Here is a 14,299-nt window from a genome sequence, read left to right as displayed (position 1 = left end):
GAGATGTTGTTTTTAGTTCATAAGAAGTGAGAAAGAGAGAGTGTAAATCGATTTTAGGTGCATTAAGAGCTTCAAATTGGTTGTTCATGGTGGTTGGGGCATTGATGACAATGACAATCTTGTAATTAGTTGAAGATGGTGAGGGTGAGAGAGTAAAAATGTCATTTCCGGAAAAAAAATAAAAAAAATTTGATGGCATTTTCGTGAATTATTTGAACTTGTTGGATGAATAGGACAAAAGAAAAATCCAAAAAACATGGGTTAGTTTTAGGTTTGAATTTGAGTTTTGAGTCAATTTTGCAAAAAGCCCTAAAATTAAACTATATAATATAGAAAAATATTTAAATATGATAATTTATAAATTTGTATTGAAAAATTATTGAGACCTTAATATTTTAATTTTAAAATTTGCATTCAAAAATCGCACATTAGAAATTTTGTTTTTATTATATGAATATAAATTCTCAATAATAAATATTTATATAAAAATATACTATATATCTATCTCCATGTCATTAAACTTTAGTTATATACGATATAAAATAAATAAAATAATTGTTTTGATTTATTTACCAAAAAATTATCGTGCATAAACGAGATGTATTGTTTTGATTTATGTCTTTACTCTAATTTAAATATATACATATACGTAAATGAATAAAAATAAATAATAAAAAAAATATTTTTATATATAAAATTTATCCCGCGCAATTCTTAACCTAGTCAGTGTTGTACAATACCTCATCAGTAACTTATAGATAGACCAAATAATATTTTCAGTATAGACTCTACCGGCCCAATAAATCGATGTGTAACATCCCTTATACTTGGAAACTTTATATAAAACTAGCATATATACATATTTTCGGTTTTTACCTCCTTGTAGTCAAAATAAATGTCTGAAAGAATCTCTTCTTCTTTGAGATGATTTTGGGGAAATATTGTTATTATTTTGGGACTAATTTAAACGCATTTCCAGTTTATATATTACACTAATTACTAATAATGTTACCTTAAAATTCATCACTACTACATGATTTTCTGTACTCATGCACCGTATATAAATATTTATAAAATAAATACATTATAATAATTGACTAACATTTTGATTTAAATTATTTTGTAATTTATATGTGTGATTTATTTTAAATAATATTATGTTTTTATTAGACATAGTGATTTTGGAAATATATTATGTAGTCAACTTGATTATTACTTGTGTATTTTGTATTGCATGTACTCCTCGGAATTCAACCGTAATTTTTTTTGTTTAAAATGATTTAAAGTTTTAATTAAAATTTTCATTTGCATTAGTTTGGTTATTGTCTTAGATTAGAAAACATAGTTTGGTAATATTATGTATAACTTAATATATATATTGAGAACTAAATAAAAACAAACTTAAATTTTGATCGATTCAAATTATATAAAGTAATATAAATTAAATCTTATAAAAATGTATAATATATCATAAATTGTAACAATGGGTGATTATTTAATTTTCATTTATCAATATGTTAAAGCCATTCCATAAATTTATATGTGTATAAATAAATAAAATATAACTATAAATGATAATATATTGTTATTGTAGTTAGAAATTTTATCTTTGGTATACAAAATTATATTCATCCGAGATTCATTTTGTGAGTTATATTAAGTTAAATATATTTCTTCAAATTGAATGAAATATTATTTTTGATTCCAGTTTAGCCAATTTGATTACTTTTATTCATTGCATTTGCCTATTTGTTTCATGATAATGTGTAAGTATACTTTCCTATTTTGTATAATTTGAGAAATTATGTTACATAAGTTGCATATTAAGTTACTGTTTACAAAATACATATACTTTAATTTAGGCAATTTGATTAAAAAATTATAAATAAAATGTAAATAAAATTATTAAAAGTATGCACAGAAAAACATTTCAATAACAATAATAATAAATATTATTAGTTCATTATAGATATTTTGGTATATATTATTTAAATTATTTTTGTAGACATCTAAGAATATATATTGATATAATGAAAATATTTTTAATAATTCCCATACACACACATATATGTATGTATATTATGTTGTTTAAATTATGTTAAAAGGAGTGCCTATTTTTTTGTAAAATTTTAATTTTATGAAATCATATTATATATATATATATATATATATATATGGGAAATTGCTACAAATACCACATTCATAGTACCACTTTTCATGTTTACACTAACCATTTTTACTCTCACTTTTAATGAAAGGTAAAAGATACTTATACCCCTAGGGTTAACTAATCTAGACTTAAGGTTTAAAGTTGAAGGGTATGGTAGTATTTTTGGAATGTGAAATTTAAGATTCTAATAAATATATATATATAAATACTTAAAAAATTTAAAAAAAAAATTAAAAAAATAGTTTCAAAAATAATTTTCAATTTTTCAAAAAGAAATTTTGATAAAATAATAAAAAAATCGAAAAAGTTCAAATTTTTTTTATAAAAATGTTCGAATTTGAAAAAATATAATTCGAAAACAAGGATATAAGAGTATTTTGCCACTTAATGAAGAAGGTATTTTTGAAATGTCCCTTTAGTGGTGATAAAGATGAAAAGTGGTATCATGAAATGAAAGTGGTAAACATAAAATTTTTCCTATATATAATATCTTTCCATGCTAATATATTTCTAAAGATATATTTACGTAAACATATTTTCTTTTCTTTAAAAAAAATTAATTTAATTTTATATTTTGTAATTATAATTTTTTATTATATATGTATTATTTAGAAAAAGAAACCAAAATTTAAAATTTAATTGACAAAAAATAATAAATATTTTTTTTAATAATCACAAATGAACATGATAGTTTTTGGTCATTAAGACCATGCACCTTCAATGGTTTCTTCTATTTTTTCACTCTAAAATAGTGGAAAGTTTTACTTCAATAGTTGCATCTTTTTCTACTCTAAAAATGATTATTCTAAGTGTATTCCTTTTCTTTTATTTAGTAATTTATTATAAAATTTTAAATTTTAAAATATTAAAATTTACCCATTCATTTTAATTTATAACAATATACTACCACAATTACAGTATTTATACAACTAAATAATTATTTTAAAATGAAATTTTATTACAACATATAATTATAAACAAACGATGTTCTAAACATAGTATTTAAATGCATAAAGTTGTAATATATAATTTATTTTTGTGAAAAATGAAAACATATAAAAATAAGGGGTCATTTTGTAAAGAAAAATTATAATTCTAAAAACGAGTAAAAGAACACTATTACATATTGTTCATTCCTCTTTACATGGTGCAACATATAGCGCACCATTAAAGTGACTTTTATATATTTAGCATTTAGAAGAAAAAATAGAATATCATTGGAGATGTTCAAAAACACTAATGTAATTAATCATCATAGAAATTAACATGACCGCAAAACTTAAGAAACCGAGTTCTCAAATAATTTATAGATTCACAGTATAATAACTGACTAAATACCAAATATTAAAAAAAGACTAATTAAATAAAAAGAAACCTTAACCAGGCAATGTCCTTGTAGCAGATCGCAACTAAAACCCTAGAATGCCCCACCATTGTCACTACTCTGAGAGCTTCTTCCTCATAAGTTTTTCTCTCCATATCCTCCCTTTTTGCCCTTCTCCCCCGCTTCTTCGCCGTGACAACTGCCGCCGCCACCACAAGCCCTAAAAGCACCATTCCCACCGTCACAGATCCAACAAGCCCTCCAACAACCGATCTCCACCGTCCGATCTTCTGTTCATCTCCTTCTCTCCCCCACCGGCCGACTTGGACGAATCCTGATCATCTGTTATCACTAAACCAAAATGTCCGTTAGTTTTAACGGCGCAGACATACGGCTTCACTTCTCCAGCAAACATAACTTTCCCATCTAGTCCGAAAGCTGCACACATTGGCTTATTCAAGCACGTTCTTTCTACCATCGACGGTCCAGAAATGTTTCCAAAATCAACGGTGGAAGGATCTTTAGCATTGTCTAGGAGAAGACTTATCTGATAAGAGCTGCTGAAATTGTTACTCAAAATAACGTCGTTTAATGCATTATAAACTAAGAGACCTAGAACCGGAGAGACAAGTCTATAGCAGGAGAGATCATAGTTCTTGTAATAAATATCAGACCAATTTGATCCCAAGATTTGTCTCACGAGCCCAAGACGTTCACCACACGGTTCAAGAATCGCTCCAACACCAATATGGAATTCTTGGAGTTGAGCTCCATATCGCCGGAAACTCCCACACCGGAACCTAACAGCGTCGAGGTTTATGCCAGAGTAGTTAGAGGGGAGATGAAAATGCCGAACAACGCCGGTCTTGACTGAGTAATGTTGATTCTTAAAAGAGTTTAGAATGTAGTCTCTTAGGAGAAGATCGAGAAGCCTTGAAGATTCCTTGAAAAGTTATTGAGTAGTACTACTAGTGGAGGTCGAACCTTTTAGATTAGACGGAAGCAATGAGATTAATAATATGGTTTTTATTAGTGGAAGAGAGGGAAAATAGAATGTTCTTGTTGCTCCCATTTTCGATTTTGATTGAGTTATTGTTCTAGTGTGTTGTTGTTGAGAGAAATGCGAAGAAGATGTGAAGGGAAAGACATTAATTTAGTTGATCATCATATATGAATTTTTCTTTACTCTTCATGAAGGCTTTAGATTGAAGGGAAATGTTTGCTTTTATATGTATATATATATATATATATTATTAACGTATGATTAATTATGCTATTACAACGATGAGAAATATTACATAGACGATTTTACAGCCGACAATTTTACCATCATATAAGAATGCACGTCTGACTACATCGCTCCGACAATTTTACAATCATATGAGAATGCACGTCTGACTGCATCGCTCCTAGCCGTCCTATGTCTCCATGATCTGCATAATTTGCGTATCCTGGGGTTTGAACCCCAGACCTCCTAGTGTAGGATCATTAATGAACCCTTAGTAAAACCACTGGACTAAGGGGGCTTTCACGTATATATATCTTTATGAATATGTATGTGTTTGTATGCTAATGGTTATTGGGATATTAAAAGGCGGCGTGAGATTGTTTTGAGTAAAGTATACTACGTCTACGGTATGACTGATTTTTCCGCTATCACCCGCAAACGCAGTTTTTGCAGTTAGTAGCGGTCGCTGGCGTTTTACAGCAATCACTCAAACCGTTCTAAACCGCTGTAAACCTCTTAAATTCAAAAGTTGGTTCCAACTAGCGTTTGCGGTCGTGGGAGGGTAATTTTTATTCTTTTCATAAAAATAATATAAATACAAAAATAAAAATAAAAATAAAAATTTTAAATTCAAATAATAGAAATACTAAAATATATCTGTTATATTTTAATTTATATTCTAAATTTTAAAATAAAAATATTTTCTATAAGTTTTAAAATTTTAAAAATATAAAATGTAGATATTATTAATTTATTATTTAACAGCTATTGTATTTGGTGATTAACCAGTCATAAGTATCCCGCAAATGCACCAATTTTTAACCGCAGTACCAGTCATACAAATTTCTTAAAACCGCTTAAAACCGCAAACTCCCGTAACCGCAATCGCAACCGCTGCGGTTACACCAGACCCTTAATTTACAAAAAAAAGTAGACGTCTACATAATAAATCAAATAAATCTTTTTGAAGTAAGAAAAAAACAATAATTAAGTGCATATTTTGATTTTGTGGGTGGCTTAGGGCCTGACAGGTGTAACCGCAGCGGTTGCGGTTACGGTTGCTGAAGTTTGCTGATGCGGATGGTTTCAGTTTTAAGAGAGATTTGTACGACTGGTACTGCGGTTAGAAATTGGTGCGTTTGTGGGATACTTATGACTGGTTAACCACCGAATACAATGACGGTTAAATAATAAATTAACAATATCTACATTTTATATAATTTTAAAAATATTAAACATTATAATATTATAATAAATATAAAAATTCTATTTTAAAATTTTAAAAATTATAGAAAATATTTTTATTGTAAAAATTTATAATATAAATTAAAATATAATAGATATATTTTAGTATTTCTATTAATTCAATTTAAAATTTTTATTTTTATTTTTATTTTTATATTTACATTGTTTTGAAAAAAGGAAAAAAAATATATTCCCGCAACTGTAAACGGTTGTTGTAATCAGCTTTTGAATTTAAGAGGTTTAGAATATTTGAATCGGTTTAGAACGATTTGAGTGATTGTTGCAAAAGACCAACAACCGCTACCAACCGCAAAAGTTGCCTTTGCGTGTGGTACCGGAGAAAGCAGTAATGCCCTTACGTATACTTTAGTTCATTAGTACAATTATATATTCAGGGGTACGGTCAACGATCAGAGTAATAAGTAAAGTATAGTTAATTATATAGAACTGAAGATAATGGAGGATAAGTTATAAATGATATTACATGTTTACCACGTAGTAGAAGTTTACAAAACAGCAAAAAAGAATTTGATCGTGAATTCATCTTGATTGATGTCTCCGGAATTAGCACGTCTTTTATGTTGTCAATTGTCAATGAAAAGAGTTACCGATTAGATCCCATCAATTCTAAAGTCAAACGAAGAATCAAAATTTAAACAAGAAGGGTTCAACAATTTGTCTCGTTGAAGCCAATGAACGAGACATCCTTTTCCTCAAAACCATTGATGGACATAACAAAATACACAAGAATTAGTTACCACTACATACAATCATATCGAGTTATTAAAAATTAGATATATGCCTCAAGAGCAAAGAGTAAAACGGTAACTTTGTCCTTTTCAATCGAATCAGCTGAAATTAGCATTGCTCTTGTAGGTCTGGCCGGCGCTCCAGCTAGCCGGAGCAGCATTCCAAGCGTAAATGGTCTGACGAGTGGTGTAGGAGGTGAGTCTAAACGAGAGAGATTGGCCATAGAGAGAAGAGAAAGCTTGGTACGAAGCTCCCCAGTTGTGGCTCATGTTGATCCAGTTCGTGCGGCTACCTTTAACGGCCATGGTCTTTATATCGCCAGCACCACCTACGTTCATCACGTACACAAGAAGCCAATATCCATTTCCTTCAAATTTGAACCTTATTCCTCCAGTTCTTTTGCAAGCCACTCTGTATATATATATATATATATTTTTTTTTTATAACGGATGTGTGAGAAGGGCATACATAGAAACATAAATAACACAAACATATTTAGGCAGGTATATATCGATTTTTCAATGCATCTTTAAAACTTAAGTAGGGTTTTCATCTCTACATATATAATCACTGAAGTTGTGGTTTCAAAATTTTGAGAAAAATCGAACGTATTATATAGTAACCGAAGATCTCGTAAAACTCAAACTATTATCTTGCAATTCTGTACATCTTCAATCAACATTTAGCTATCTAAAGAACTCTTTGGTCCTTTTTATAGACGCACATCTCCGCAAAAACAAGGAAGTATTTTAGAGTAGGACACACAAATCCTTAGTAAAACAGTTAAAAATACTTTGTATACGTATATGCATAAAGGTCGTGGTGGTTTTGTAGATTTACCTCCGGTATGAGACGGGGATGATACCAGCTTTCCAATTTGCGATTTTCATGAAAGCCGGTTTAGTCAGATCAAAATGGGCACGTGGCGGATTACACCACCCACCGTTGTTGGAATTTTGACCCCAATTCGGTGGACATATGTTGGTTGCAGTCACCACGGTGGCTGGTGAACCGTAGTAGCAGTTAGGCGACGACACACACCTTATTTGGAAACACTGACCGCACGAGTAACCATCGTTGAACAGCACTGTACTTAATGCCGACGTGGCTGCACCGTAGCCGCTGTTCCATAGGTTGCCATAGCCACAAGCCCCACCTGATCGATGCACATTATGGTCATGCTAAAGTTGCCAGTACATTTTAATTATAGCCTCAAAACAATCATGCATTATATGGATGCCAAAAAAATTTCTAGCATACGATTTTGAAATAATTATATCAATCCTTGAATTATTCTATAGTAAATAATATAAATATATAAATGTATTTCTCTGAAACGTCATAAGCTTATAATGAATAAGTTTTGGGCTAAAATTAGTAGTTAGTTAAACCAATATTGTCACATGATCTTACTGTGATGTAGTTCGTGTTGTACATATAATGTAATGTTGGAATGTTTGTTTTTTACCCATGGTTTCGCGGGCAGTTTCATCCCCGTAGAAGGTGGCTGAGGCACGGCGCCACGGGCCCCCAGCATATGCAGCAGATGATGTTCCGATCATCCCCATTACCGACAAAATAACCAAGCACTTGCTGTACAAACTTTGATCCATTTTTTCTTTCTTTGTTTTCTCTCTGGTAAGCCAAGTCTTATGACTGCATAAGATCTTACATATATAGTGAATACAATGGCTAGCTAATTTTTTTTTGGCTAAAATGAAAGGAACAATCAATTGATGCAAAATCTCAACGTGAGACACACTAAAAGAAAAGAGTATGAACAAGTAAGTAATAGACGTGCGTTCATGATTGTTTTGGTCTGCGCCTCTCCATTAACATCCTAATAAATTTAGTTAGTTTGATTTTTTTAATTGTTTCTATTTGTTAAACATAGGCCCAAATTCTTTTCTCTTCAGGCCAATGCAAGCTTATATCTTCTATAAGTAGTTTATTATCCATGGCTATACAAGGATATAAATATTTATAAGTAAATATATTATAAATAATTATTAATACTTTATTTTAAATCATTGTTTAATCTACATGCATAATTTATTTTAAATAACAATGTGTTATTTTAGTTATACATCTGATTTTAGATATATAATATCTACTTGGTTTGATAATATTTAGATATAATAGATTGCATCTATTTCGCCAAGTTCAACTTAATATATTTTTGTTCCAAAAAGATTAAATTTTGATTAGTTTTGTTATTAGCATTTAGGCGGGTTGTTCTTAAAAGATTGTAAATATATATTAGTAAGACTATGTATAACTTAATATATATATATATATATATATATATATTGTTTCGCGAATAAATAGAAAATCTTGATTAAAGTGTTGATCTATTAAAATATATAAATAAATATAAGATAATATTTGTGAATTCTCATGTACATATATAAATTCTACAGAATAACTAAATTGTAACAATTAGTTAATGTTTTATTAATATACTAGTATTACCGTCTACGCACAGGTCAATTCACTGTTTCAAAAATTATTTGATCATCCTCTTAATTTTCAAATAGAGTGAATGTTGTTAAAATATTATATGAAGAGTAGCACTTAATATTAGAGGTACATGCATTGAAACAAAGCTGTTAAAAGGTTGAAACAATAACTTTGATATCATTATAAAATCGATACATGTTTGTAGATTTTTTCAAAAATAAATAAAATATATACCAAAATACAAAATATAATTGAAAGACAATATTTGATGGTTAAGTACAGAATAAAAAATACTTACTGTAGTTTAGTGCAAAATTCTGATACGATGATTATAATAAATTTATTATTTTAGTTTGTTTATAGTTTGAAATTGACATTTTATGTTAATTTACCTAACATGTTTTTTAAACACACATTTAACCAAAATGAACCCATATTAGTCATCCTTTTTCTTTTTTATTATTTGAGGAGCATTATTTTAAACTAACCTTGACCTCATGTGTTATTAACCAAATTGCCATTTCTTAGGTGTCAACACTAGAATCACTCTCACACCTTTTAATTAAAAGCCCTCTCCTCATTAGACTAATTACATATATTACCATTATTCATTACAATATAGCTTAACATAATATATTATATGATTCCTATCTATATAATCGATAACTCATTTCATCATTCATTACCCATTTCTCACGCGGTCTCCTTCGTATTGATAGAATGTCTCTTTTATTATTGATTTTTGTAGTCTCCTTAGGTTTCTATATACATCAAGTAGATACAAATATATTTTAGTAAAAGTAGTATAACACAGGTTTTAGTTCAAGAAATATTTATCATCTATCTCGAGACGCCTTTCATCGAATATAGCTCGAAACGCCTATCATCTTTGAGAATATAGAAATCTCAAGTATAAATTTGTTTTTGTATAAGTAAGAATGATCGTCTCACTTAAATGATATCAACTATAAGGCAATTTCAATATTTTCAAAATGTAGATAGAGCTATATGACTGCTTGCTCTATACGGTTTGTATTAATATTTTTTATTTCAGAAGTCCTTATTTTCCAATGGTCATATGTTAATTTTTTTTATATCAACCTCACATATATAAACTCATTATAGGTATAGTTATATTGAATATATCAAAAGATGTATTAAGCTATAACCTTGACCGGTTAGCTACGTATGTTATTATGTTGAATTTGAAAAATTCATTAGCCCGCTTGGACAAATTAAATTAGATATCAATTCAAAATTTTTATTGATTGTCTTTTTAAAGTCATTAAGTATTTACCGGCAATTATGGTTGTATATAAAGAAAGTTAGATTATTCTGCTTGGACAAATTAAATTACATATCAATTCTTAATTTTAATTGATTGATTTTTTATAATCATTAAGCATTCAACTGCAATTACAGTTGTATATAAAGAAAGTTAGATTATGTATTCAGATTTTAAAAATTATATCACATGATTTTGTTGTTTAAGTATCATCCCGAAATCGAAGGTGATATCGTTACAAGTTTTTAAAAATAAAGTGAATTGATTACATCATTTGTGTATGATAGTATTTACCTAATTTGATCTTCTTTGATTTATTATTATCGTGTATTAAGGCAAGCTTTTAAAGGGGATTAAAGCGCAAGTTTTGTGATAATAATTAGTGAATATTTTATATAATTAGGGTGAGATTGATTTCAGAAGATTAATTTAACGTATATAAATACGTAGCCTTGAGTTCTTTGTTATTTCTCTTTCTAGGATTGCAAACCTAGAGTTCTAAAGACATTTTTCACATTAGTTGTGGTTTTATCAGTTTTTTTTATTTGTTTCTTTATAATTTGTTGCTTTTGTATTTTATTATTCTATTACATATGTTTCGTTTCATATTATCATAATTTTTATTATGAAAGTAATACTTATGTTCCTATGTGTTGTTTTATCTTAAATTTATAATAAATTTATTTAATTATTTGCTTACGCTTAAAGATTTATTTCCATATAATATACTTCAATTACACCTAACCAATTACAGTATATAAATCCGCATAATTTTGTTCAATTTTTTATTATATTTAATATTTGTGACTATATATTTTTACTTTATAATATCTATAGATTAAAAGTAATAATCTCTTTTAATCACTCATTCCGCGCATGGCGCGGATTATAGATTAAAAAGATTAGTTTAGCAATAGTAAAGTGATTCAACTTTGGATTCAGAAATGCAAGCTTCGTTATAAGTTCAGCAATAGCTCTAGCTTCATCAATTGCAATAGTGAATACTAAAGATAATCAAATCAACAAATAAAAAAAAAGTAAAAAATAGAAAACAGGCAAACCTTCTTCTTGATTTATCTGGAAGATCACTGCCCGAGAGTGTAATTATGGGTTTTCCACAAGAATAATATTTTATGCTTCATCCTATCTCTCCAAACCATGATCACCAGGGATCGAAGAAAGACGAAGTCAAAAAGTCAAAATTGCTGATTTAAGAGAGGTGAAAAGATTTGTTGTTTTGTTGGAGAAGATAGACAGAGGAAAAAAGGAAACATAAAGTAAATTATTATATCAAAAGTTATATAAAAGAGGAAAACAGTTTAAGATCGTGGTTAAGTGGCTTTGAACATAAACGAAACTAGAGCTTGATCCGTGCGACTCCACGAGTATTTATTTTTACTTTTATAAATAAATTTTTGTTTTGTATAAATTATATAATATAAATTTATAGTTTACACATAATATATAGCTGTTTAATATGACATTTTAAACATACTAATTCTATTTATCACATTGCGTAATTATATTTTATTTTTTAAAAGTTAATTTTATCACCCATATTTTTATCATATAAATTTATTGTATTCAATTTTTAGTGGACTTTTATTTATATAAAAATATGCTACCAATAGTATATTAACGGAATGATTTATATGTTATTTATATATTATATAAATGATTATTTCATGTGGTTTTTATTTTTAATTATTAACAATAAATAATGAGAAATATAACTATATAGATTTAAAATGATATTGTGTTCTAAATTGAGTAAAGGAATACATAAATCGATTTACGTGGCTTTTACATGTTATTTTACGTATATGTAAATTAATTATTTTTTCAATTTGCTTGATCCAGTTGAAAACTTGACTCCGACTTCACATCAGCCCTTAGGGTCAACACATCTCCTCTTATCCTTTACTCTTTATATGCCTGGATTCCTATGCATGTTTTACCTCGAGTTGGAATTCAGTGGGAGAAATTCCAACAAAATGAACTGGTAGAAATTCTCCGAAAAACGAAAACGGTGATTCATCTTGACTGCATATAATGAGTCAGACTCTACCCAAAGGTTCCGAATTCCCATTCGCGAAGCCATCTCCCCCGTATGGCGTATATCCCTTTGGTGTCATTGACGTAAGAGATGTCGTTTCTAGTCTATCTCTTTCTATTTCTATATATGGAAAGTTGCAAAATTATCATACAATAATCCAGAAATTGAAATAGAAAAAAAAGGAAGGTTTGTGATGGTTTTTCAGTCTTTTATACTAGATTTACATATACGTAGGAAGCTGTGTGCAAGAAAAATAACATGTAAAAGCCATGTAAAAGCCAACTGGATCTCTTCACTGGATGTGGAGGCGCGTAGCCCTGCGAAAAAGAAAGGGTTGCCTTCCATGCCAAGCCATCACATGGACCGTATTGTTACTCGCTACGCACCTCCACATCTAGTGAACAGATCCTGGACAGGGAAGTCCGAAGGTCTGTAAGCCTAATTCAGATTCTTTTTCTAATGTCCTACCTACAGGCGCATAGGAGCTAGTTTTCCAACCGCGGAACAATATCTTACACTTAGATTCGACCATACTGCTAGATAAACTAGGCCTTCCCTCCACTAAACAGATTCCATCGTAGTGGATAGAAGTCATTAGACTAAGGGCATACCGCAAGGGGAAATTTTAGGCATTGGTTCCGAGGACGGTAACCTACTTAGAATGAAGGAAGAGAAGCGATTTTGAATACTTTCTCACTACAAGAAAACACATGCTTTACGAAGAAATTTAACGAGGAAAAACAATCCTCGTAAATTACGTCGATTTTACGAGGAACTTACGTGAAAAACTAAAGTCATCGTTATTTCCTCGTAACGTAACGACAAAAGTGTTTCGTCGTAAAATGGATGTAATTTGACGAGTATTTTACGAGGAAAAACTATTTTCTCGTAAATACGACGTAAACTTTTCGTGTTATTTACGAGGAAATAGTTTACGTGTATTTACCGAGAAAATTTTGAATACACCAACTTTGTAGGTGTTACACGTTTTTTTTTTGCCACCTAATTAATTTTTGTCGTAAATTCATAGGAAAATTACAACTACCAGATTCGAAATTTCCTATAAATATGGATGTTTGAACATCATTTTAAACACACCAACAACAAAAAACGTGAAAGAAAAAAAAAAGGCTGGCTCCGGGACTATTTACGAGTTGCGGAAGTGGATGTATATGCATAGAGATGCTAACGGGAGAGTGACGAAAGAATACCTTGCGGGCCTGGAGACATTTATGCATCAAGAAGATTCAACACCGCTCGCCCAAGAAAGTGGTAAGATGTTCTGTCCTTGTCGGAAATGCAACAATTCGAAACTAGCAAACCGTGAAAATGTTTGGAAGCATTTAATAAATAGAGGTTTCAGAGGTTTCACGCCAAATTACTATATCTGGTTTCAACATGGAGAAGGTTTTAATTATGATCAGAATGAAGCTAGTAGTAGTAATAGCAATTTTCAGGAAAAAGAACCGGTTGATCATCATTTGCATAATGAACATAGTTACCATCAGGAGGAGATGGTAGATTATGATAGGGTTCATGATATGGTAGCTGATGCATTCGTAGCTCATGATGAAGATGAAGAACCTAATATAGATGCAAAAAAGTTTTACGAAATGTTAAACGCGGCGAATCAACCACTTTACAGTGGTTGTAGAGAAGGTCTCTCTAAATTGTCGTTAGCTGCTAGAATGATGAATATTAAAACTGATCACAATCTACCTGAAAGTTTCATGAACGAATGGGCGGACTTGTTTAAAGAGTATTTGCCGAAAGACAATGTG

General features: G+C 29.7%; 1 protein-coding gene and 1 pseudogene across 1 annotated transcript; both read right to left on the bottom strand.

Moving 5' to 3' along the window:
• Positions 1-3,446: 3,446 nt before the first annotated feature.
• Positions 3,447-4,885, bottom strand: LOC125593390 (annotated as a pseudogene).
• A 1,650-nt stretch (positions 4,886-6,535) lies between these two features.
• Positions 6,536-8,379, bottom strand: LOC106436628 (expansin-A18). Its single transcript, XM_013877585.3, has 3 exons — positions 8,186-8,379; positions 7,558-7,873; positions 6,536-7,128 (listed from the first exon to the last, which is right to left on the bottom strand). Exons 1-3 carry the CDS (start codon positions 8,328-8,330, stop codon positions 6,816-6,818), a joined length of 774 nt encoding a protein of 257 aa, XP_013733039.1. The 5' UTR covers positions 8,331-8,379; the 3' UTR covers positions 6,536-6,815.
• Positions 8,380-14,299: the final 5,920 nt, after the last annotated feature.

The sequence above is a fragment of the Brassica napus genome, chromosome C9, assembly GCF_020379485.1.
Source record: "Brassica napus cultivar Da-Ae chromosome C9, Da-Ae, whole genome shotgun sequence".
NCBI lineage: Eukaryota > Viridiplantae > Streptophyta > Magnoliopsida > Brassicales > Brassicaceae > Brassica > Brassica napus.
Note: the sequence above shows the minus strand (reverse complement) of the source record. Positions and strands in the feature narration are given on the sequence as shown.

Excerpts from the sequence above, each read along its gene's own strand:
- LOC106436628 (XM_013877585.3), bottom strand. The coding sequence starts at position 8,330 with ATGGATCAAAGTTTGTACAGCAAGTGCTTGGTTATTTTGTCGGTAATG. Across the intron at positions 7,874-8,185 it reads AACTGCCCGCGAAACCATGG|GTGGGGCTTGTGGCTATGGC; the intron begins GTAAAAAACAAA and ends TGCATCGATCAG. Across the intron at positions 7,129-7,557 it reads ATCCCCGTCTCATACCGGAG|AGTGGCTTGCAAAAGAACTG; the intron begins GTAAATCTACAA and ends ATATATATACAG.